The sequence below is a fragment of the Mytilus trossulus genome, chromosome 1, assembly GCF_036588685.1.
Source record: "Mytilus trossulus isolate FHL-02 chromosome 1, PNRI_Mtr1.1.1.hap1, whole genome shotgun sequence".
NCBI classification, from domain to species: domain Eukaryota; kingdom Metazoa; phylum Mollusca; class Bivalvia; order Mytilida; family Mytilidae; genus Mytilus; species Mytilus trossulus.
Window position 1 is genome coordinate 20,086,538 of NC_086373.1, and position 27,464 is coordinate 20,114,001.

Genomic DNA, 27,464 nt, shown 5'->3' on the forward strand with positions numbered 1-27,464 from the left:
TAAAAGTAAAATGATCTCCCGGGTATATCTAACTGTTGATCTATCAATTTGTGAAGTACAAATCATTGATTTAAGATAAAAGGTATGGAGTCAATGATTTATACGGGATAACTCGGATTTCCGAAAATTTGTCTTTCTTGATAATGCATACTTATCAGAGATTCTGTAAACAATAATGTTAAGATTTTAAGGAACTCGCCATATGCATTGGCAAGACGTTAGGAAAAGGTATATGTAAAATTAAGAAAATTGTAAGAATGGTTTTATTCTTGAAGGCTCCCGCACGTTTTCAGTTGTAGATTGATAAAATATGACAAACAACCAAAATAGGAATAAAGATACCAATGGCAAGGAGGCAACCCCTAGAAATGAATAGGAAAATAGGCAAACAATGGCAGGTTAAAATAAAACCGCAAATGCTTTCGAGTTTTCCGAAAATGTCCATCCCGTTGAGTTGTTCATAGCGAGTAAACTTTTGATGATTATTCAGTAATGTCACAGTCGTGAAAATGAAGACGAAAAATGGAACAAATACGTGGTCATCTGTAATACTTCGTAAACTATAATTGTTAACTTAACTTACTAAAAATTTCCGAAAACACATGACTTCTCATTAACCAGAAAATCTCGACTGTAAGCAGCAATCTTTCACAGAGAAAACAAAATGATATGATTGTGTTTCCGATCGAGAAAAAACAACTTAAAAAATACCAGCTCTATAATTTTGTACACCAGAATGCGCGTTTTGTCTACAAAAGTCTCATTACACCCTAAACTTTACATAACACTCTTAACTGTAACTTATTAGAAGTTTGTTTGTTTTGCAAATAAATATCCGGGAAACTGTCTCATGAAACACTATTAGAAATTGGAAATGCTATTTAAAAAGTTAATTACTTAATGTAAAGAGATTGATCAAATCTTATTCAGATAATTATAAAAACCTCAGATAAGACCCAAATGAGATCCCCTTTAAATCAAAATATTAGTTATGTCTAATGTATTTGGCTATTTTCTAATTTAGATGTAACAATAAAATCTGTAATAGTTTAATCAATCAGAAGAGTCGAAATCAATTTCTGGATTATTAATATTATCCTTGTAATTGTTTAGCAGTATTCTTGGTGATGTTTAAAGAGATGAACATGACCATTAGGTTGTAAATTACTATCACTCAGGAGATATAGGAAAGTCAATCAACATTTAGAGAATGGTAAAGTAACTTTTACTTAATTAAATGTTCTATATTTTCTTGATTTTGTATTAAAAATATAAATGTTAAATTGATTCGAATAGATAAAATGTCAATATACATATAAAAATTTTAATAAAGTTTACAACTGAATTAAGCTCGAGTATTACCTATATGTTTAGGTGTATCAGAACTGACCAATTGTTAAAAAAAACGTGATTTTTGTTACCGGGGAATAACCCCAAATTTTTAAAACTGAATACATCACTCAAAGAATTCTTTAGAAAAATGTGTTTCCGCATAAATAAACTCATCATAGATACCAGGATTTAAATTTTGTATTTACGGAAGACGCGCGTTTCGTCTACAAAAGACTCGAATCCAAAAAGCTTTAAAAGGCCAAATAAAACACTTTATAAATCCGACTAAATCAAATCGTAACTTTCTTCTTCAAAGCGTGTTTAGTTCTGTTTATAGATACATTGGAACTTTGTAGATTGTAAAACAAAATGAGGAATATCATAATTATGAAGGGATGTGCAAGAAAATTGGTTAACATGGCAACATTTATAGATTTCAAATTGGTTTAAGCCCAAACATTTTAATTGTGAGTCCGAATGTGTCGATACAATTGCTGGTCAATGGATATTACCCGGGGTATTACCACTGGATAGTTTGTGCCCTGGCATTGACTTTCGTTAAGAAGAAATTATTGCAGGATATTTGAGATTACACTGTTCACAATAAATATTTTTTTGATGTTTCATTTTAATGCGGTATTAAAGTTTTGAAGTATTATTTTGTTTGAATCCAAAAACGCTGAACACAAATATTGAATGCAATGAGATCGTATTCTGAATAAATGAATGATTTTTTTTTATTGCAGAAACAAACATAATGTTTTAGAAATTCTAATGTTCCTCTAGTCCAAAGCGAGTTTGAATACATTACTCTTTACATTAATATTCAGATAGTTTCCCATGCCGTTCAAGATGATATCTTTAATCATTGGAAATTTGTCAACATTGAGACGTGGGAAAAAATATTTACAATGAAATCATATTTAAACTTAAGCATCGCTTAGAATTAGCAGGAAATACTCTATCTCAATCAATATCACTAACAAATAAAAAATATTCTTATAGTTTAAGAAAACAGATTTCCATGGCATCCTAGACAATGCAAATAATAATATTCCATAATGCAACATTTATCTACTTAAATAATATAGATTTAAACTGTTACAGTACAACTTGACCCAGTTTTATGTTTTTTTTTCAAATGTAGCAATCTTAGTACAATATATATAGGGTATTGGAATAAATTACCTTTGCCGTATTTTGGCACAACTTTTTGGAATTTTAGGTCCTCAATGCTTTTTAACTTTGTACTTGTTTGCCTTTAAAACTATTATGATCTGAGCGTCACTGATGCATCTCATGTAGACATTTGGCGTATTAAATTATAATCCTGGTACCTTTGATAACTAATTTCCATATTCATCGATATGGTAATGATAGATACAACACCGTCATTCATTAAACTATCAATTATAAAAATGTTTTGTATACAAAATAATAAAGAGATTTTATGTTGCGACATTTTATGTATGAAAATATTCTCTGAAAATCTCAGCCCTTTATTTGACTTTTTATTATGTCTCCATTGATTTAAATATGTGTTATGAATGAGAACGTATTGTGTATTATTTTCTTTATGTTCCATCAGGGCTCCTTGATTGGAATTAAAAGATATTTGAATCTTTATTACCTTAGTTACAAAGTCCTCACCTGGCTCATTCACGTACATAATGTGGAGGGATTAAATATATTCGTAACGCCACACCCTATAACCCTCTCTATTGAGTTATACCAGCTACTTACACAATATTATTTGGGCAATGTCTTTACAATATAACAAAACTTGTTTTATATTATATGCTTTAATGTTACTATATAGACTTTTATTTTTATAGTATGGCAAAATTCATAAATGTGTTAAGGAATTGGTACTTTCAAAGTTTGGACAGGATGCGTGGAACAAAGTTATGTAAGTTGGAATATTATAGACATAAATGAATGTCGCACTCTCTTCCAGACCAATCAAAAATCGTTAAAAAATGAAATTACATCAAGTTATTAAAGACAATGCTTATTTTACGTTTTAGCTCATATTTCATTATTTTTTTGTAAAAATAAAGAAAGAAAACATCTTGCTTCACTTCTGTTGAATTTTCTAATATCCTTTGGTATAATATCCCTTTTTTTTTTAACAAAATAGTATATGGGTTCTCAGAAATAATTTGCCAACATGTCATAACACTTAACAACAGGGACAGTTAAACAACCCTATGTTTTAGTGTATAAAACAAAGCGTTCATTTCCACTATATGACAAAAACAAATACAATGAAATTATTAACTTAAATAGCAAGAGAACACATGTACAATTATTCAGATATACACAATCAATTTATAAAAAAGAAATACACTGAATTCAGACCAACATTAAATGAGTGTGAAAGTGAAAATCTAACCAATAAAATAAATGCAGGTACTTTTAAAAACATTCGGACTAGATCTTTAATTGTACATGGACATACCAACATATCCACTACAACATATCAATTTAAAAAATATCTAATCTCCAATTCATTCGAATGTCTAGTAGTTGCAAATGCAATATGGAGCCTCTTCTGTTTGTTTATAACTTACATATGAGTTATTAAAACTGTATATGATATTTAAGGTGGCACGGTAGTATTTCCTGGCCATAAGGGATAATGATAGCCTTTTTAGAATTTTCACCACTTTCTAACACTGCAAAAAATTCTACATTCACAGTTAATTGAAGTACTTTCATTTTACCATTCAGAAATGAATTTGGATATGTACCATGACCGTTTACTTTTTTTGCTATTTTTAAAATCCTAAGGCCACTAGTACTTTTAGGTCTTTTATGGTGCAGTGAATGCAAAATTTTAAAAAATTCTCAAAAATTCATTTCTATCTGTATATAAAATTATTTCATATTTTTCTACACCTGATTCATCACTCAGTTTGGGAAAGTATGTTCAGTTGATACTGTATTTTTTGTCCAATCACACTGTTTATATACATTTACCTAAGTAGGGTACACAAAAGAGCAACCTAAATTCTGGAAAGCAAATACTACCGTGCCACCTTAACCAAGACATAACAAACTTGAAACCAGTCATGACCACTATGATGCATAGACTTCTTATTTTGGAACATATTACAATAAAGAATACTAGTCTGCACTCATTTCTTACCAAAAAAAAATGAAACATTACATCCCTACCCCATCTGGCAGATTTTCACTTTTTTTTCATCTTACCATTTTTACTTAAGGAGTGAACAAAACCCAAATATATGATGTTTCAAATCAACACAGAAGTCAAACATGATGATTCAGGAGGAATTAGTGGATTGCCAACTCTGTTTATGGTTAATCTGACTGAAAGAAACAGTTTTAGCACCAAATCATGAAAACTGGTATTACAGTCCATTCCACATTTTACAGCATGCCTTATATTACTTCAAACATTTTCAGATTATGAGAATAATACAACAAGAGTCTTTAGATTGCAGTTAACTATTATTCCAAAATCTGTTTGACAATACATGTACTAGAACACATCTCTAAGTTGACTGTTTGTCTATTTCTCATGTATGCATTAAGTTAAATTATGTCCCCTTACATAATCAATTTGCCTTTATTGTGCTTTTCACTGTCAGAAAATCTTAACAACTAATGGTATTTGCATGGAAAATGAATAAACCATTTAATCTTGCTGATATAACATCATAAATACATTCTTTGTCAAAAATAAGGTATATTCAATGTAAAGAAACCCCTATTTCTATCTCTATTTCAGACCAGTATGAGAGCTTAATGAATAAGTAAGGACCCCTTAACCTCTTACTAGTTCCCCTAAAGCTCCAACTGGTGTCATGTTACATCAGAACTACAAATTAAACCTCAAGAAAACTAGTATAGCTGTACTTGTGTTGAAAAAAATAAGAAATTATGCAATTTATTTATTTCGGTGAAAATTATAGGATGTACATGCAACCGAAGAATGTCGCGTCTCAAATTCCAGTGGTTGCACATGTGTCAGACACTGCGAAAAGTCAAAGTGAGCATTTATAATTAAAAATGTAGTGCAAGTTACATAAAAATAATGAATTTCTACTTTCTAGGTAAATTTTTACATTATTACCTACAGATCAGGCAAAATTTGCTGAATCAGCAATTTTTACTCTCAGGGGTGGAATTTAAGGCTTGTTTTTATCATAGTTGACCTTAATCAACTTTGTATTGATAAACTTACAAATTGCATAGGTAAAAAAAGTTCCTTTATTGATTTAGTGTAAAAATATATATCCCCCTTAAGGTGGCACGGTAGTATTTCCTGGCCATAAGGGATAATGATAGCCTTTTTAGAATTTTCACCACTTTCTAACACTGCAAAAAATTCTACATTCACAGTTAATTGAAGTACTTTCATTTTACCATTCAGAAATGAATTTGGATATGTACCATGACCGTTTACTTTTTTTGCTATTTTTAAAATCCTAAGGCCACTAGTACTTTTAGGTCTTTTATGGTGCAGTGAATGCAAAATTTTAAAAAATTCTCAAAAATTCATTTCTATCTGTATATAAAATTATTTCATATTTTTCTACACCTGATTCATCACTCAGTTTGGGAAAGTATGTTCAGTTGATACTGTATTTTTTGTCCAATCACACTGTTTATATACATTTACCTAAGTAGGGTACACAAAAGAGCAACCTAAATTCTGGAAAGCAAATACTACCGTGCCACCTTAAAAAAACAACTGGGTATTATTTAGAAGTATAGTTTAGTATGTATAAACAGGATAGAGGCAAACTTTGATGAAACAAAAGACTTTTTGATGTTCAAATCGTATGATGATGAAAAGACATTCCAGCTTATCACTGCAGCATGTAAAGTTAGCGGTTAGTATATGTATATTGATAAACAATTTAGAAATTCTTTTTCAAGATTTTTTTTCAGATGCAATTTGATGCGACTGTCCTACAAAGGAGAGGTTTTGCGCTATAAAACAAGGTTCAATTTACAATTGTCTACATTTGAAAATGCCTGTACCAAGCCAAGAATATGACAGTTGTTGACCATTCGTTTGATGTGATTTATCATTTGATTTTGCGATTTGATTAGGGACTTTTCGTTTTAGTTTACTCGGAGTTCAGTGTTTTTGTGATTTTACTTTTGACTTAAGTTTGCATGACCTACCTCTAGAAGGCGACCTGCTATAGGTGAGTATCCCGTGTGAAGTACGTTGGAGTACCACAATCCTTTTTTGATTTAGAGCAATAAAATAAAATTGAGAATGGAAATGGGGAATGTATCAAAGAGACAACAAGCCGACCAAATAAAAAAACAACAGCAGAAGGTCACCTACATGTCTTCAATGTAGCGAGAATTTCCCGCACCTGGAGGCGTCCTTCAGCTGGCCCCTAAACAAATATATACTAGTTAAGTGATAATGAACGCCATACTAATTTCCAAATTGTACACAAGAAACTAAAATTAAAATAATACAAGACTAACAAAGGCCAGAGGCTCCTGACTTGGGACAGGCGGAAAAATGCGGCGGGGTTAAACATGTTTGTGAGATCTCAACCCTCCCCCTATACCTCTAACCAATGTAGAAAAGTAAACGCTTAACAACACGCACATTAAAATTCAGTTCCAGATAAAGTCCGAGTCTGATGTCAGAATATGTAACCAAAGAAAATAAACAAAATGACAATAATACATAAATAACAACAGACTACTAGCAGTTAACTGACATGCCAGCTCCAGACTTCAATTAAACTGACTGAAAGATTATGATTTCATCATATGAACATCAGGCACAATCCTTCCCGTTAGGGGTTTAGTATTATACCATCATAACATTTATGAGAAGAACATAACCCGTGTCATGCCAACAACTGTTTTTAGAATAAATGTGTTAAGATCCGATGCAAAGACCTTATCAGTGACTCAATATTAACGCCAAAATATGCAATCTTTAATGACTTGACAACAGTATCGTAATTATATCCCTTCTTGATGTCTATTCAAAGGTTTTGTTAGTTTCTGAGGTGAATACTGATACCTTTATGTTTTGTTTTAATTGTCGATTGATAGTAGGAGTTGTATGTTAAAAAGATAATTCCGATTCGTACAATAAGACAATCTGAATGTTTTCTTGCTATAAGACATCGTTGTGTAAGACTTTCTTTTGATTTTGAAGAGTTTTTAGCATAGTACTTTTCATTGAAACAGCAAAGAGAACATAAATAACACGATAATATTTTTTTTCGTGAAATATGAGTCCTATTGCAGAATGATTCCCTATGATTCTGATGATTGTTTGAGTTATTGTTATGATTTTTTTTTATTACAGATGAAATCAATTTCAACATTTAATTTTGTGACTAAACTGTGTTTACTATTTAGGTTTACCACTCGAAACTGTACTGGAAGTGTTTGGGCAAACGTGGCTAAAGTTCTGTATGGACAATGGTTACGAAGAAATGTTACGAACTCTTGGTGGTGATTTTACATCGTTTGTTCAAAACCTTGATGCTTTACATGCTCATTTATCAAGAACATATACAAAGCTTAACTATCCTTCATTTAGGTAAGTCAAAACAGATTGTATAATATCTCTTCCTCTCTCCATATACACATATTGAGATGTGGTGTGATTACCAAAGAGACAACTATATTCACTAGTGTCAACATGATGTTGTGGTAAGCAACTGTATATTACCGTATGGCAATCGCCAATGATAGCTCTGTTTGTCATTAAATGTAGCAAACACATCCAAAATAAAACACATTATATTTAAATATCTGTATAGATTCTAAAATGAGTTCTCACCACGAAATATTGTTACACGCTTATGCGACGTATAGCAAACAGCAAGACATCAATCAATCAATCTAAATCAGAAATCGTTATGTAAATATAAAATCCAGTAATTCTTTCTTTTAATATCACTAACACGAAGCCGACAAGTCCATTTAATTTTTTTTTATAATACTGACGTTAATGCGCATGACCTGTGTTTTTATAATGTCCGTCAAGTACATCGGACATTATAAGTAAGGCGGACAAATAGCGATGGCATTATATAAAACATTTGTGTGCCACAAAAAATAGAATAAAAAAGAGAAGGACATAACCGTGTCAATACCGATGCAATGTTAGGATTGAAAAAATCAACAAGTTTTTCGTTTATTGTTTTGTACATTATTGAAGGCTGTTAGTTTGTTTTGGTTTGAGTCGCTTTAAATTAGTTTTTTCAAGCCTGTTATCTTCTGTTTTGCAGTACGGGGTTTCCTCGAAGGCTGTTCAGTTGCTAACTTCAACGTGTGTTGGTATCTGGTCAAGAGTTATCTCAATTTGCATTCATACCACATCTTCTTATTTTTACAATGTTGACTATCGCATCTTTAGCTATACAGTACTTTATGTGTCTGTGACGATAAAGCTAATGTGCCATTCACCGCTTTTCTGCATGCAATTTTCTGCGTCTGAAATCTATTACGAAAGTGGATTCTTTTAAAAAGCTGATATTAATGCTAACAAAAATTATTTTATGCTTTATTTGGTAAAACAACACGTGGAAATCGATTTGATAACAAATCATGGTTAATCCAATACTTTTTAAACAGTCCGTATTAGACGATCATGTGTATAAACATTAATAGTTGACAGTTTTAACCCAATTAATCTTACTATAGAGAATAGACAGAAAACTGAAAAATATTTATGACATTTTCCATGTATGAACAATGATATTTTCCTCTCTTTCATAAGATGTGAAACAAACAATGACGGAACATTGACCCTACATTATTATTCGAAGCGATCAGGACTGTATTACATTGTTTTAGGTGAGTTACCTTAAGTTAGTGCATTTGTGTCATAGGAAATGAATGGTCATCATGCTATTGTTAATTGCGTTTAGGGTTTAAATCGAAAACAGCCAATGATTCTCTGAGAAAAGCCGGTTCACTTTATATTTGCATTCTTCAAAATAGGAGATTTTTATTATTTGCAATATATTAGTATTATGTCCGAGGTATTTAGGTTAATAGATACTAGTATACTAGACCGAGTGTTATGTAATATGCTACTTATAATAGGTTAACATAAGCGAGAGCTAAATGCTCTACACAATTATATATTAAACAATACTAATCAAATAATAAAGAGCAAATCAAATAGTCGACTACATGAAAGACTTTTTTTCGAAATATGTCATGCAACCAAAATGGGATAAATAAAAGAGAGGCGAAAGATATTAGAAGGACAATCAAACTCATAAATTGAAAATAAACTGACAAACGTCATGGCTAAAAAAATAAAAAGACAAACAGACAAATAAAGTACAGAAAACACAATATAGAAAACTAAAGACTAAGCAACACGAAGCCTAGGTACTCCGGAAGGGTAAGCAAATCCAAAATAATTAATCTTTAGTCCACTTCCGAAGTGTATAGCATGTATAATAGAACAGAGTTTCTGAAAACAAATGAGCAATTACATAATCATTCACATATTACCTACAATCGGTTAACATAAATCAGATATAGGATTTAAAGAAAATAACAACCTTTAAAAGAGTTAGTAAAAGTTTACTCATTTTAACATATTGGGTTTACTGATGCTTAATTTAACTAGGAAGGAATAAAGAATATTGGAGGTAATGCTTTAAGCCATGTTGTATATAATAGTGTTACTATTTTGTTTTATTAGGAGTAATCCCCCAAATAGCTAGTGTCTTGTACAATCAGAAAGCAACAATAACTGTTGACAGTAGGGAAAAGCAGGATATAGAGAATGGAATTCTCGACGACCATGTCATTTTTACAGTAAAATTGTCAAAGAGTAATGGCAACACTTCTCTAAACAACATAGAAGATGACTGCGTAAATGAACACAACAAAGAACTTGTTTGCATCAGACCAACGTTTCCCAAGCAAACAATAATTCAAGCTAAACATTTTTGTAACATATTTCCATACCATCTTATTTTTGACGAAAACTTTGTAATTAAGCAATGTGGTTCGATGATACAAATCCTCCTAAAAACAAAGATGGAGAGAGGATCCAGTTTAACATCGTTATTTGATCTAACTTATCCTAGGGTCGATTTCACCCTAACTAATTTGATGGCATTCATCAATAGTGCCTTCGTGATGACGTCTGTCAAGAAAAGAAACGGCCATAGTCTTGTACTCAAAGGTAACGACCAATACAAATTGAAAGCTTTTTGCTACCACCGGAAAATAAAAAAAAAGATATGTCGTTTTTGTTGAAAAAGCAGTTTCGTTCTTTCTATTGAAATAATAGATAAAAAATGTAAGACTTTTTTTTAGCAATAAGCACAATTCTGCTATATTTCATTTAGATTGCAACATTTTTAAGCAACATAGAATATATAATCATATTCATTTATAATATATATTAGCAGCAGATAACACAATATACATTATGAACACGTTGTTTATGAATGAGAGATATAATATGCGTTAATATGAAAGTCCCCAGTTTCCTACTCAATTAAATCAAATTGGTAATAATTAATTTTGTTTGAACTTGTAGCATTACATGTAATTGTTTATATTTGAGCATGTATAATACTATCTTGAAAAGTATATATTGTCTATTTGCTGGACAAACCATGATAATACATGTATGTAATTCGACGACAATAATAATGAATCAATATATTTATAATTCCATATTGTGTAAAGCAGCTTAACACTATCATACATATTGCTTTAATGCTTTTAGGTCAAATGCGATGGATGCCAGATATAAGCCACATGATATTTATCAGCTCACCGTGTATATCAAGTCTACAGGAACTAAAGGCAATGGACCTGTACATATCTGATATACCATTGTATGACGTCACACGAGAACTGATTCTGCTTAACCAACAACGAATGGCTGAGATGGAAATAGCGTAATTAGATTTTGTATAAGCATAAAATAAACCCTGCTAGAGCCAGATGTATAAACCAAATAATAATGCATAAAAAGCATACAATTGTCATGTTTTCAAAACCTAAATGGTCTTATTGTGTATTATACCATTTTGTAAGTATTATCATCAAAGACTGATACCGTTTCGGCTATATGTGCTCAATAATTTGTACTCATCACAAAGGTATTGTCTTCAATAGGTAGAATCATAATGATATATTAATAGAAAATTAAACTAAATTGAGTTTTATACAACAAATGAATTGCGGGCATAATACATGTGTACACAGATAAGGTTGACTCCATCATAGCAGGACTGGTAAGAATACATTTAACATTTTTATTCCATTTACGCCAGGAAATAGTCATGCTCATAATTCTGAGTATCTGTACCGATGATATTTGTAAAAAAAAAACTATTAACACCTGCCTCGCTTCCAGTGTAACAAGAAACACATAGCGAGTTGTAAACCCGTAATGTGATATTGTGATAGCAAATAGAGATAATGACTTATGCAATGGATTAAAACACGGGATAAAAACTTTGAATATGAAGTTAACTTATACAATTGCAGAGGACGTTTTCGCTGATAGAGCATATGGGTACTCAGTGATTTATAGTTTTTTTTTATAACTTGCGATGTTGCATCGCAATCAAAACCAAAAATTTACAAAAGCGCAAACATAATAATTGAACATTTTGTTAGCGCAGAGCCAAACGGGCATCGACCTCCCTACATTCGCGATACAGTTATACCAAATAACCATTTAGATGTGATTTATGATTTATTTCAAAACAAATACGACTCAACTTATTAGGATTTGAAATAACTGATTAATTATTGAATATTTTACTATACATCTTTATTTTCTCTTATAAACATCGTCAATGCCTAATAAAACTTCTCATATAAAAAATTACAAGAACGTAATTCATCGAAAAAACATTGGCTAATGTGTCAAGTATCAATGAGTTTTCTTTTGTGTTTACATTATACTTTCTTAGCTATATATTTCGTTTTTCTAATTAAAGAAAAAAGCTCGACGAGACAACTGCAGATTTAACAAAAATGTCAAAAGCTCTGGAAATTGAAAAAAATAAGACTGATGAGTTATTACATGAAATGTTGCCAACCAAAGTTGCTACCGAGTTATTAGCTGGTAGAACTGTAGACGCAGGTACAATAATTAATTGCTTTTCAACACGCTAAACATCCAATACTCAGAGTATATAAGAGTGATTAAAACAAAACCCAACAACACAAGTATTTTTTGGAACGATGAATGAAGAAAAAGAAAAATGTCAATTTAAGTCTTGTTTGTGCATCAAACTTCTAAAGTTGAACAGGTAAACTTGCAAAAAAGCTGGAGCGCTTTTTGAACTCTTGTCAATATTATGCTTGGACATAAGCAATACGAACACATTTGATAATGGGGTTTGAATGAATAAAAACGGGGATTCAAAAGTAGAATATAAAAACAAAAGTCGAATAAAAACACACAACATTATGGCAAAAAAAACGACAATAGTGAAAAAAAAATTCAAAACACCTTTCACACCAAAGTTACAAGTGAATGACCTACACATACCATAGGATGCACTCATGTGTTCTGGAAGGATCAGCAGTGTCTGCTCTACTAGTGAAACCAAAGGATTCAAAGATCTAATTACAATGAAGAATAACAAAACGTTTATAATCCTGGTACCTTTGATAACCAATTAAAAATAAAGAAACAATACACATACAACATGTTATTTAGATCCTTTAAACACAAGAAGTATGCACAATTGATTGATATCAAAACCATGTGTCTGATTAATAACTTAATAGATGATTAGATTGCACTTTGTTTAATCAAAAACTTGTTCACAATATTATTGACAAAACAAAATAAAGAAATAAAGAAATATTCAAATAAGTAGATTGCCAATGAGACAACTAGGATATTAAGATAACCAAAACAGTAAACGAACGTCCTTTAATTTGATAGCTAATATTTTAGTTAAACGAATTTTATTTATGTTTTAACTGAAATTATAACAAAGTAATATCATTCAATTTAAACAGCACTAGATATCCAACTGATGATATTGTCGTGGTGTCACAATCCACCAGCAGTGGTTTCGACTCAGTAGTACAGTACCATGAATTCTCAAGCACCGAAACAAATTAAAATGTTATGTACTATAAGGGGAAATGATTATATTACGCGCGTCTGCCGTATAAAATTATAATCCTGGTACTTTTGATAACTAATTATATAACACATTTATTTTCAGAAAAATTTGAAAACGTAACTATCTTGTTTAGTGACATCGTGACTTTCACCAATATAGCCTCAGCGTGTACACCGATGGACATTGTTAATCTTCTCAACAACTTGTATCAGAGGTTTGATAACCTAACAACTGTACATAATGTATATAAGGTAAGGCAAAGTACTATGGATTCATTTATTTTCGTTGTTATCAATTTTGATGGATTAAGGAAAACTTGCATTTTCTTGAATATTTTATTTCGTGGTTAAGTGATTTCTGCATACTAAGCCTATGAAAATGCATTTTTTGCTGAAATTGTAATTTCGTGGTTTATTTGTACCAAAAAAATCCACGAAAAATAGTAATACATGGGGTATTAAAAGATGCAAAAGAACAAAGATGTTTCCAGAGATGTGAAGGAGGCACTGAACAGAAAGGTGTTGTACTGATCACTTGGCTGTTTTCGCCACTTTTTATCTTTAGTTACATATATGGTGAATTTTTTGTCTTATTTGCAAAATTTTTTATAACTCTAAAATATTATTTTATGAATAACATTATACTATTATTTCGTCAACTTTATAAAAGCATTGAATTAATTGACTTATTTGAAATCCAAACAGGTGGTCGGTATACTGTCATTTAAGAAATTATTGCGATGTTTTTATCATTGCGAAAAATACGACAGGATTTAAGTCGCAATAATTTATACTTGTATTTTGAATTGTTATCTGAAATTAACAGGATTTTCTCATTATTGCCAAATTTTAAACTGCATTTTAGTCTATTATGTCAAAATCGAAATATTGAATGCATGCACAAATTTCTATATATACAGCTGTTGTTAAAATTTACGTCATTTGGACTCTGGTTAATACTTTCCCATTCTCAATTATTAGTAGTAAATAAAAGCACCTATAGATTGAAGCTCTCTATATAATTGGTACGTCTTATTTGTAATGCATATCAATGATTATTTGACACCCGGTTTCGTCTTTAACCCTGACATTGCAATTATATTTTAAGGTCGAAACTATAGGAGATGCATATATGGTTGTAAGTGGTGTACCAACCAGAACAAACTCACATGCAGAAAACGTAGCCAATTTCTCTCTTGATATGGTCAACGAAGCAGGCAAAGTACAGTCTCCAGCTACAGGAGAGTCCATTCAGGTATTTAATAATTATGAATTGTATATGTAGGTCAATGATTGATCCAACAACATTATTTTGCTTTTCTAATTTTCAGTTTGTTTATTGCCTTCAGTTGATTTTTTCCTTCTTAATCTGTTTACGAAATTGTAACATCGTAATCTGCTGCTGCCCTAATTTATCTAAGATAGGCACACAATAACAATATTTCCGATCCGGTGATTTTATCCGAAAGTTAGGACAAAATTAAAATACGAATATAGTATTGATGGGAACGTATTGCCATTTATCAATTACATTTGTGAAAAAAAACTTTTAAAGAGAAAATACAATTATTATTATTTACATTCAAAGCTCGACAACTCTCAGCATTTGATAAACCTTTATTCGAAATTAAGATGACGAAAAAGTCCAATTAAGGGGGTACGCGGGTCTAAATCATTTATATAGGATTTCTCTATATTTTTCTATAAATGAACTTTATCTTATAGTTAATAGAAAAATAAAATAAAAAAGTGGGGTCACCGTTCATTTGCGCTCACAATCTGCCTTCGAAAGAAGCATACATTTTTGTAAAAGTGTTTTTTTTCTGTTGAAGTAATAGGAGAAATAAAGTTAATATCGAAATGAAAAAAGAAATTTATTACAGAAATCGCTCAAGTTTTTCAATAATTTTGTTTAAGTACAGCTTATATGGCAATTATATTAAAAAATATGGGTCACCGATGAGCTGAAAAAGATATTTCAATTTTAAAGCCAAAAAATTGCATTTTCCCACCAAAGGGAGATAATTTGTAACTTTTTCAATGCTGTATACATTTTAAAAGTCATCTGGGGCCAACACAAATTGATTGTTTTGAATGATTTTTGTACCATATGATAAAGTAACAACTACAAAAGGTAACAAATAAAATTTGTAATGAAAAACAAATGTTTGATTTTTTTCTGAATTCTTTATACCCTCGAGCCTCCTTAAAGTGGCGAGCAGATTAACAGGAGAATGATATTAATATTAAAAAACATATTCTTTACTAAGACATCTCATTGTAACGAAAGATTTGGCCTGATGAAATATCAATGAAGTCTTTCCTTCTTTAAAAGCGAACAAGACTATCTCGAAATATATTTTATCTTCTTTAGTTTCGAAAGGGGCAATGAACCGGATAATTTCATACATAACGAGTTTTATTGATTTAAAAATTCGTGTTTTAGTATTCACTTGTTGAAAACGGATGTCTAAAATTGAGAATGGAAATGGGGAATGTGTCAAAGAGACAACAACCCAACCATAGAAAAAACAACAGCAGAAGGTCACCAACAGGTCTTCAATGTAGCGAGAATTTCCCGCACTGCCGTCCTTCAGCTGGTCTGCTTACCAAATCCAATATTTGAAGCTGTAACGACTTAAACGGAAATGTTGTTTTGAATCCAATGAAACCATTTTTTACAAAAAATAATTAGACATGTTGTGTTAGTACAAACTGTGCATAACCATACGCGTACCGTTGCGATTAAGCAGTCTCATAGGATTACTGCTATGAAAGAGCATATCTACTTGACTATTCGTCCTGTAAGCAAAATTAGAGAAACATATATCTCATATTATACTTACAAATGATATTTATTGCTTCGTCATTTATTTGAAATCGAAATATTTACAAAACATGCAAGTAATTTTTACTGACTTATATGTTGAATTGAGGTAGAGACGTTTCACAGTACTTTCAAGATTTTAGCCCGAAAAAATAAAAAGAGTTGCCAATGATTTGTTAACGTGTGTATATGGTTGGAACATGCTTTTTTGATTTTTTTCTCAAAGTAGATAGGTATTCTAAATTTACTATACTAAAAACACGTGCTTTAAACTGAGTTGAAGTTTGGCAATTAGACATTAATTATGATCTTAACATTCGTTAGCTTACTGAATTTTTGTGTAAAAGAACTGTTTTGGTAACACGATCTGAAATTTTCTTGTGCAAGAAGAATTTTTTGATAACGATGGATAAATTCTAGTATTTATAATGCAGTTGCTACTGGTCTTAATCTTTGCGGACAGTACTGCAAACAAGTAAAGATTTGACATGGGGAATATGATTCAAACAACAGTAGTCAACCAATGTTCCAATATAATTATTTTCTGCTATTCATAATGCAGTTTAGCTACTGATTTTGAGTAAAACAAGTCCTAATAGGAGTTTGTACTATGTACACACTTTTGAAATTTACTATCACAGACTATTTTAACAGCCACAGCCTTTAATTGGGTATCAGTTTCAGTGGCAAACATTTCTCCTTAAATATCATGGCTTTTCAGAGACAAAACAGAAATATACACCACGCTTGAGGAAACGGTGTATGTCGCACATGATGACTAGTCTAGATTGTGCCCTTACTGATTCATTGTATAATTTATTTGCAGATCCGTGTCGGATTCCACAGTGGATCAGTTGTTGCAGGTGTTGTTGGACTGAAGATGCCACGCTATTGCTTGTTCGGAGATACTGTTAACACTTCGTCCAGAATGGAAAGTCATGGTATACCAGCTAGGGTTCATGCAAGTCCACAGTCTGCAAAGTAATTATAGTTCATATTGTTTTAAATTGTTGCTTCTTTTCATGTTTTGCAGCATCTGATGTCTCCTTTACTGATTCCGAAGTAGCAAAAAGCGATGTTTGGCTACTCATTATTTCTTTGAATTAAATTATTTGTTGATATCAAAATTTTGTTTTGAACCCAGGTTTGTAAGCTACTGTTTCTCATTTACTCAAAGCAAATTTAAAATTTACGCATTATTAGGGATCAGTGAATCGAATCCTTTTCGACAACCTTTTCCTTGAAATAGATGATTTCCATATTAGCAAAAGAACTACGTCCTGAATATGCATTTAATTTGCCATTGTATTCATTATACTAATATTAATTTATTATCAATCTCTGCACAATTTAAATAACACTTATATTTTTCTACCACTAATCACACATGGCCTAAGCAAAAATTACACAGCTCTTCGAACTGGAGTGTTCGAATACCACTGGTATATGTGTAAGTTTAAAGGAAGTTCGATACTCAGTTTCAAAATGACAACCTGTTTATAACACTAGTATATATTAATAGAGGATTATCAAAGAAACAAAAAATGCAAAAAAAAATTATATAGGCCAATGTGCTTGTTTTTGAGATATTAGCGATTGCAATATGGGGAGCTGTTCTCTCGTGATTTTTCATAGCTTTATCATTGACATGTTCAAGTTCTCAAATCTATTAAAAAATAGTCTAGATTTTGTAGGACTTTTACGTATTAATTTATAATCATGGTATTTCGAATGTGTCAAGTATCGTTTTACAGATGTTTCGTTTTTGTTGTTTGTGGTATATAAATTATTGTGTTAACCACCATGGAGGAAAATCTAAACCGACGTTGGGATCCCGCTAACATGTTTAACCCCGCCGCATTCTTTATTTATGTGCTGTCCCAAGCCAGGAGCCTGTAATTCAGTGGTTGTCGTTTGTTTATGTGTTACATATTTGTTTTTCGTTCATTGTTTTATATAAATAAGGCCGTTAGTTTTTGTTTGAATTATTTTACATTGTCTTATCGGGGCCTTTTATAGCTGACTATGTGGTATGGGCTTTGCTAGTTGTTGAAGGCGTGCGGTGACTTATAGTTGTTAATGTCTGTGTCATTTTGAACTCTTGTGGACAGTTGTTTCATTTGCAATCATACCACATCTTCTTGTTTTTTAATTAAATCAAAACAAGTTATATAGGCTAAAGTTAATTTGCATGTCCAAAGAAGGATAAACAGTTGTTGGCTTAGGAACGAATTTATCTTGAAGTATTGACACTTCTATTTGAAGTTTTATTTTTCAAGGTGATCTTATATTCGAATGTTACACTAATTGATTTTTTTCCATATAGAAAAAAATATTAAACATTTAAAGACACAATAATATTTGCGACAAGCATTAACGAATTTTCGTATCACATAATATCATAACCAAAGATATGAATCATTTGTTCTTTTACGAACCTTCTATCTTTTCGCTGTTTGTGAATCGCATGTAGCATTACGTAGGGTTTCAAAATGTTCGCTTGATATAAGCAACACAACATATCTATAGTTGTTAATGTTAGTGTCATTTTTGTCTTTTGTGGATAGTTGTCTCATTTGCATTCATACCACATCTCCTTTTTTATATCTTACAAGTTGAACTTCTAACCCGTCAAGGAGAACCGGAGTTAATTTAGATTTTTGGTTTGTATCATTATTTTCTATTTTGTAGATGATATTTGACGCTTTGTCTCTTTCTTGTGACCATGCTGTCGGTTATTTTGTAAATCTTTAAAAACAAATTTAATTTGATTTGCATTTTGAAGGTTTTGTTTTGATTGTTCAATCAGATTTTGATAAGTTATTTTTCTTAGATTTCTAGAACTAAAGGTGGATGGGGAATGGACATTTTTCACTTATGTTCTTCTTCAAGATTTCCTGTCTGGGATATTTACCTACGTAACCACGCCCGGTGAAAATTCCTCGTCTTGAGAGAGTGTCGCGATCTCTGTACGTTAAGAGCCACAGCAACAACTCTCAATATTATGTATGTTGCCTATACCTATCCAAAAGACCTCATTTACCAATTCCATTCAATATTCTCCGTCTTTCATCCCAATTGACTCCTTAACTAAAAACTACTCGTTGTATTAATAATCAATTCTCATCCTGAATATTTATTAAATTATGTGAATAGACGTAAAGCAAAAACATTCAATCAATCTTTCTGAATACTGTAAATTAACTACTTTTGCAACTAGAAAAATAAAGCGAAAATAAATTATCGTGATTATGTAAACCTTGGATCAGTCTAAATTTAGCTTTATCAAATAAATCGCGAAATTAGATCGCCGTTAAATGTGTTAAAAAATGCTTGATAAAATATCTGCAGAAATAAGCTGCTTTAGACTATCCCAAATGGTCTAGTTGAAGTCTTCATGCGGGAAAACATATGTCCGTGTATTATGTATCATATAATGCAACAACATAACCAACAATATTGCAAATCACAATGTTATGTTTAGAAGGTCGACATTTGGATATTGCTAAAAGGCATTGTTTGCCATGAAATTTGCGATAAGAAATCATTTCAAATGTTTAAAGCCTCTCAGACATTCTTTCGCTCTAGTCCGAACCTATTTTTGATGGCTTCCAGTTATATTCGCTCTTTGACGCTTGTATTAGGTTTTGTAATACCCGATTACGCACATGTGTGAAAAACAACACATATTGTGCCCAATATTAATGGAAACACGGATCATACCGATAACGGAGTTGATTCCGGAAATATTTATTACTAAGAAAAAGAGAAAAAGAAACACAATATAATGTATGTGTAATCACAATATTTTATCAAATATATTTTGTGAAATGACTTATGTTATGAATACTAATATTATGAAGAAATAATATCTTGCCAAATAGTGTTTCCGTTAACTATTTGGTAAGCTAACATGAGGGATACTAAGTTAAAGCTGTACACTTAGTAAATTGTTACAGCAAATATGCAATAAAGATATTGTAACTTTAAAAAAAAAAAAAAAAAAAAAAAAGTTTTGTAATTTTGAATAATTTGGAATAGTTAATCATTATAAACACATTATATGTCAACTAGATTGTCCAATGTTGTAAACATTAAATCGGTAAATGGTTTTTAATTCAAAATTAATGTTAAATTATTTTCTTATACAATTTTGATAAATATTTTGATTTGAGCGTCACTGATGAGTCTTATGTAGACGAAACACGCGCCTGGCGTACTAATTATAATCCTGGTACCTTTGATAACTATTTACATTTGTTTTTCAAAATCATTACATGAAAACAGGTCTTCAAATATTTTATGATATCTCTTCGAAGGACAACATTTTATTGCATCACTTCTACTTAACCAAAATGTTAACTTTAAACGATTAGAAAAATTTGGATCGGAGATATTTTACTTCACATCGTCTAATCATTTTGAGATGTATCGAAATAGTATTTGAGTTTATCAATTCCCTAGTAAAACAGTATCTGCTGTTTTACCTTTTTTTGTCTTCAACATCTACTATTGAATCATGTTATGCACGCAAGACAGGATATATTAACCTTGTCTTCTCTTTAGGTTTCGATCCCTATCAATGAAATGCATTTTTTATTTCAAATTTTCTTCTAATCTTTGTCAACTTCGATCCGAACTGAACATATTGAAATTTATACATTACATGACAAATGATAAACAAATGATTGAGCAAATACTACGGAAGCCGATAAGGGCCATTCAAAAAAATAATTTATGTCGTAATTACGACAAAGCATGTCGTAATTTCGACATAACCTGTCGTTATTACGACATCGCTATGTCGTAATTTCGACATCGCTATGTCGTAATTTCGACATAACAAGTCGTTATAACGACATCGGTTTGTCGTAATTTCGACATCACTATGTCGTTATAACGACTTCGCTATGTCGTAATAACGACATCGCTATATATAAAATAATATGTATTATGATTGCCAAGAGACTCAATGACACAGAAATTAACAACTATACGTCATCATTATGCCCCCAATAATTAGAGAATTATAGTCAGCTATAAAAGAGGGAGGAAAGATACCAGAGGAAGAGTCCCCGAAATGCTGTGTGGCAGACAGTGTTATTATTTAATTATTAGCTCCCTTGGTAAAACTTTATTTCATATTTAATGTATTCTATTGTTAAATAATTTACATGAAGCTTAATAAGTATATATTTGTTAATTGCATAGCTTTTGCTATTTGAATTCATTGGTTAAAGATATTTATTTATATTGTAAAATTTAATATTTGCATCGTCGCAAAATCTTTGGATACCTTCTTTGGATACCTTCAGTGAGAAATTTATATATTTTATTAAAAACATTTTCTGTAAACAAATTAACGTGAGTGGAATGTCTGTACAGCTAAATATGAAAGATAATACTATGTGAACATGTAAAACTAGCTTGCCAGCTAAGCATCCCATCTCCCTCAAAATAAGCTCATTCTATAAGGCTTTTTGTATTAAATAAGGGAGAATTAAAGTATCAATTGCTCTAATTTTACTTTCAAACGTTGGGCACGATGTTCCGACAACACGTTACACTTAAAATGCGGCATCGAAAAGGGTTTTTGTTTCGATTAATTTTTGCAAGTTTTATTCGGGTTTTTATATAATTGGTTGATTCTGGTTCTGTTCATTTTGTGATGTCATTTTATCAAAAATTACCTTCGAAATCGATATAATAATGTTTACCCTTTCAGTTATTTCAACTAAAAATGCAGTACTGTCGCAAGTAATGTAGAAAGGAAAGATGGGACAGAAGTACATGTATACGGTTTTCATATTTTTTTTATCATAGGATGTTTAACTTTCAAGTTGCATATCATCTGTCATTGTAAAATTTCTATATCTTAATTCATCCTCAATACAAATATATCTGACACTCTGCAAGTAAATCGAACATTTTTACCCTTGCTTAAATTTGAATAGAATTGTATTTTCACTGGCACATAAGTTGTCGAAATACACCCCTTCAATTACTTGAACCTTGGTTTGAGAATTATTTCCAAGTCAATATAGGAATCTACACCTGGATCGTCCGCGAAAACGGCAAATAGAAATATAATCCCGGGTTTTTATTAATTCGATGAAACGGTTTTCGTCGCTGTTTAGGATTCGTCTTTCAATTACCTCCATTTCATGCACAGATTAATATTGACGAAAAGTTCCGGCTTCGCTAGTACAGGAATTACTTTCATCATGACAGTTATAACATGAATAGCAGGACAAATCGCGAAGTAAAACATATTGTGAACTGGTATTACCCTTTTGATATTGGTGATTGCACCTAAATGAAGTGACGACTTTAAATGATCTATTTCGGAGTACTTCCGTAACATAAATTTCAATTTATTTTATATAATGGTATTTTCCCCCATTTCCAAATTCTTTTAAATAAATCGCTAAAAGCTATACAATTAATAAAAATTTCAAAGTTTAACCTGTGTCGAACCTATGTCCACGGGCGGAGTCTATAGCAACATGCACTATTCTTTTTTTCGGTAGCAATCATCAACATCTTTTTCTAGAGGAGTAAGTCCGGTAAAGACCGATTTTGGCCTCAAATTTCAGATTCATCTGACGAAAGATTTTGACCACTTTTAAAACACTAAAGTGTCTATTTCATTTGATTCAATAAATTTATGTGAAAGATTTTAACTTATTTAGTCATTAAAAACGTTCCGATTCAAGCTTAAATATGACAATTCTACCAAATATGCCGGAAAATGTCACTTTTTAGATGTTTTTTGTCAAAAATAAAAGTGGCCTCATCCGTGTTCATCCTTCACCTTTATATATGTTATGTATTATCATCAAATACAACTTACATTTCAATATTTAGGATGAACACGAATGTGGCCACTTTCGTTTTACACGGAAACCGTCTAAAATTTAACTAAAATGCATTAATTATGAAGATTTCAGTAATTTAGCATGACTAGTTGGTGCTAGTACCCGATATATGTGTATTGTATTGTCAAAAACAGCTCATATTTATGTAGCAGATGGGTCAAAATCTTTAATTGTTTTTACATAGGCCGTAATGGTAACGTTTTTTCCTGTAGCTCAGTCCATATCGTTAACTAGGATATGTATGATAGCTTGTTTCGAAGCTGTGACATTTTCACATATGTGGTTAAATTTTCGGGGTACGATATTGATTACTTTTTCTGAAAAAAAATAAAGTTGTTTTAGCACTATAAGGCAATGACACTTTCGTCGCTATATTCATTTATTTTGAATACAATGAGTATGTGTAAGTAATTTCTTCCAGATTACCTCCACTAGTCAAATCTAGGACAAAACTTCTGATTATAACCTTTAATTACAATACACAGACCCTGATAAAGCATTCTATAAAATTTTCTTGTGCCTTAAAGTGCATTTTGACAGAGAAATTATGCAAAACTGAAGGTTTTATAAAAAAAAACCACCAAAATAATTATTCTTACTAGTGGAAATCTTGTATTTAATACTGTTGAAACCACTCTAAACTACTGGGAAAGTCATCAGTATCATATAATTAGAGTGCAATATAGTGCAAATTTTCAAAACTTGTCCTTTCACATAATTCCATTTGAGAAAAAATGTTTTTTACATGTTTTTCAGTGAAAACCTTTTATCAGTGAGAAATCCACATGAGGTCTTAACGGGAACATTGTGACATCACATGTATTATGGCGTCATTAAATAACGACAGATCAAAATAGCGCTAAATATATTTTGCAGTGTTACGTGAGAAACAGTTGCCGCAAGATTTAACTCGAAATATTGAGTCCTAACGATCTGTAACTAAGCCTTTTCATTTAATACCAAGACCATAGCAACAGTTTTCATATTAGCATATTTTTAACATACCGACTGTAATTTCAATTGCATAAATATACCAGAAATAAACAATTAGAGCTTGATTAATAAAACAAAATGCTTACCAGTTATTCAGTACTTTTTAAAACCTCTAGTTTGCCATCTCAGGTTGAAAAATAATGATATGTCTGGAACTGAAATAAGACAAAAAAAAATACTCAGGCTGTGTTATCATTTGATTTAGATACATAAGTATTATTGAGAGAGAAAAATCTATTCTTGAAAATTTAATCACAAAGAAAGACAAATGCTTCTCCCTTGTGGCTTAGCCACCTTCATTTAAACCTTTTGTATTAGAACCATGGGTAATAGCTAACAAGCTTAATAGTTGAATAGGTGCAGAAATATTGTTTTCAAGAAGGTTTGACCCTCCCCCTTTTTCACTGAGAAGTGACAATATCTTTTGTTTTGCTCATGTGCATTAAAAATAATAATTCATGATTTTCAAAAGACATGTAACTGTTTATGTCTGTTTTTTGTGCATATGATACATGTATCTACTGACCAGGGGTCAAATCATTGGATAAAGGCACATGCGATGATGAATCTCACATTACTCGTATTTAGTGTGTTATATCCCTTGATTATCAGGTATTCACGTAGACTAGAGTGATATTACATAACAAAGACTATATTGTGTCATGTTTACTTACAATTTAATAATATTTAAAAGTTATTTCTTGCCTTTTCAATGTAGTAAACACATTCCTTTCGGATCTCTCGGAAGTAGACAAATTTATGATTGTGCCTAAAACAAGTGTTCAGCCCCGTGCCAGTAATGCATTTTAAAAGCGAAAATTTTCTTGAGTTTTTGCTGATCTTTATCAATAACATTTATCTTAAACAATTGATTACATCTAGGTATAAATAAAAAACTACTTACCATCATTTTCGGTGGTGTACAAGGTGAAATCATCCATAAATCAGTCTGACAACCTCTGGAATTGAGCTTCTAATTTGGGTCAAAATCTTTAATTGTTTTTACATAGGCCGTAATGGTAACGTTTTTTCCTGTAGCTCAGTCCATATCGTTAACTAGGATATGTATGATAGCTTGTTTCGAAGCTGTGACATTTTCACATATGTGGTTAAATTTTCGGGGTACGAAGTGAGATTACTTTTTCCGTAAATTAGCAAACCCCGAACATCCTGTTGTGATGCGGCTCCTTGTGGTAAAATATCCCCCTTTTAACACAATAAGTTCTTTGAAAATTTAATACTTTGAACACATTCAATAGCTCCATAGTTTTTGCACATTTATTCTATGTTCCTCTACTTTCCTAATCACCACAAATAATTAAGTTCAGTCATTTGCTAAAAATAGAAACATGTCCAATATCACTACACAGAGATTTTTCTTTACACGTGACTTTTGAGTTCCTCATTTCAAGGCGCATTAGGGATGTTGTCCCAGATACATTCTACTGTCCATTAAATAACTAAAAAAATACATTTTAACAATTTTGTAAAACTGCTATATTTTGGGGCCAAAAATGGGTCTTACTGGACCTCCTCCTTTCATAACACGATTTGTTTTAATTATCATAAACATTTAATTGAAACTTAAGCACATTTAACGTCGGCGAAACATTTAATTGAAACTTAAGCACATTTAACGTCGGCGATACATTTAATTGAAACTGTAGCACATTTAACGTCGGCGCTTATTTAAAGGGAGATGGACAGCTTGGCTTGACTTGGTTATACAAAATCAGTCCTCTAATAATTCCACATTTCATTCTTTCAATATGTGTGACTGCATAGCTCTTCTTCGACCGGTAACTTGTTAATCTATGAATAATGGAAGGTTTAACCGACTTTGGCTGTCTTTGCAGCGCTAGCACGATGGGCAATGTTGACCTACAGTGGTATCTATAAAATATATAAGTTTCTCACTGAAGGTATCCAAAGAAGGTATCCAAAGATTTTGCGACGATGCAAATATTAAACTTTACAATATAAATAAATATCTTCAACCAATGAATTCCAATAGCAAAAGCTATGCAATTAACAAATATATACTTATTAAGCTTCATGTAAATTATTTAACAATAGAATACATTAAATATGAAATTTGAAGTTTTACCAAGGGAGCTAATAATTAGATAATAACACTGTCTGCCACACAGCATTTCGGGGACTCTCCCTCTTGTACCTTTCCTTCCTCTTTTATAGCTGACTATGCGGGGGCTTCTCTATTTATCCGGGGCATTATGATGACGTATAATTGTTAATTTCTGTGTCATTTACTCTCTTGGCAATCATAATACATATTCTTTTAAATAATGCGATGTCGTTGTGACGACATAGCTATGTCGTTAAAATGACATAGTGATGTCGTTATTACGACATAGCTATGTCGAATTTACGACATAGCGATGTCGTTATTACGACATGTTATGTCGAAATTACGACAAAGCGATGTCGTAATACCGACATAATTTTTTTTTTTGAATGGCCCTTATCGGCTTCTGTAGAATACACTTTGAACATTTGTTTTATCTTTTTCAGATTATTGATTGACAAGGGGTACGTTTTCAGAGACAGAGGTAAAAATAAGATTAAAGGAAAAGGTTTAATGAGCACCTATATTTTGATCAACAGATCCGGTCAAACATACGAGGAACCTGACGATGCTTTCTGCAAACTGCCTTTAGCTAAAACTGTTGATATGGACATTGAAATTGAAGTTTTACCAGATAAAACTCATGAAGATAAAACCAATGAAGATAAAACCAATGAAGATAAACCCAATGAAGATAGAACCAATGAAGATAAAACCAATGAATTAAAGGAGCGATCTAAAAGCCAGATTCAAAGTCCAATAATCGACAAACCAGTAGAACGTCCAAAGAGTCGATCAGTCATTGTAACCAGACCAATACCGATATCTAGAAGACACCAACCACTCCAGAAACAAAACAGCTCGACGTGTATGCTGAGCTAATTTCTACTTGTATCAACTTGAATGCACATGGATTTAAAAGTTTCAATACTGGAACACTAGACAATTTTAGGATATGTAATTGAATTGATCCGCCTTAAATTGAAATGACGTCCAAATATTTGTATCACAAATTCTTTTTAGTGGAGGTTATACGAACATCTTTGACTGTTTTATTTGTAAAGCAAATTCTTAATTTAGTTATTGTCCATTTGTATCAATATCCATTTGCACGAAATTAAAGAAACTGCATAAAAAGTTAAATGGGAATGGTCATTTATAAATCATAAATATTGAATACAAATGAAAACGGGTTGATCGCAGTTGCTCTAGAAGGTAAGACTTATCGGTCAAATGCGACGTGAC

General features: G+C 31.4%; 1 protein-coding gene across 1 annotated transcript; it reads left to right on the forward strand.

Annotated features, from left to right (window-relative positions):
- Positions 1–1,103: 1,103 nt before the first annotated feature.
- LOC134698529 (guanylate cyclase soluble subunit beta-2-like) lies at positions 1,104–27,101 on the forward strand. Its single transcript, XM_063560656.1, has 12 exons — positions 1,104–1,213; positions 3,168–3,241; positions 6,097–6,197; positions 7,711–7,894; positions 9,080–9,156; positions 10,022–10,510; positions 11,063–11,237; positions 12,291–12,436; positions 13,539–13,687; positions 14,544–14,690; positions 17,089–17,243; positions 26,666–27,101. Exons 1-12 carry the CDS (start codon positions 1,211–1,213, stop codon positions 27,099–27,101), a joined length of 2,136 nt encoding a protein of 711 aa, XP_063416726.1. The 5' UTR covers positions 1,104–1,210.
- The last annotated feature ends 363 nt before the right edge of the window (positions 27,102–27,464 follow it).

What these genes read in the sequence shown, in the direction of transcription:
- LOC134698529 (XM_063560656.1), top strand. An exon ending in TGCAGCATGTAAAGTTAGCG is followed by an intron (nt 6,198 to 7,710) that starts GTTAGTATATGT and finishes TTTACTATTTAG; the next exon opens with GTTTACCACTCGAAACTGTA. An exon ending in ATGGCTGAGATGGAAATAGC is followed by an intron (nt 11,238 to 12,290) that starts GTAATTAGATTT and finishes TTCTAATTAAAG; the next exon opens with AAAAAAGCTCGACGAGACAA.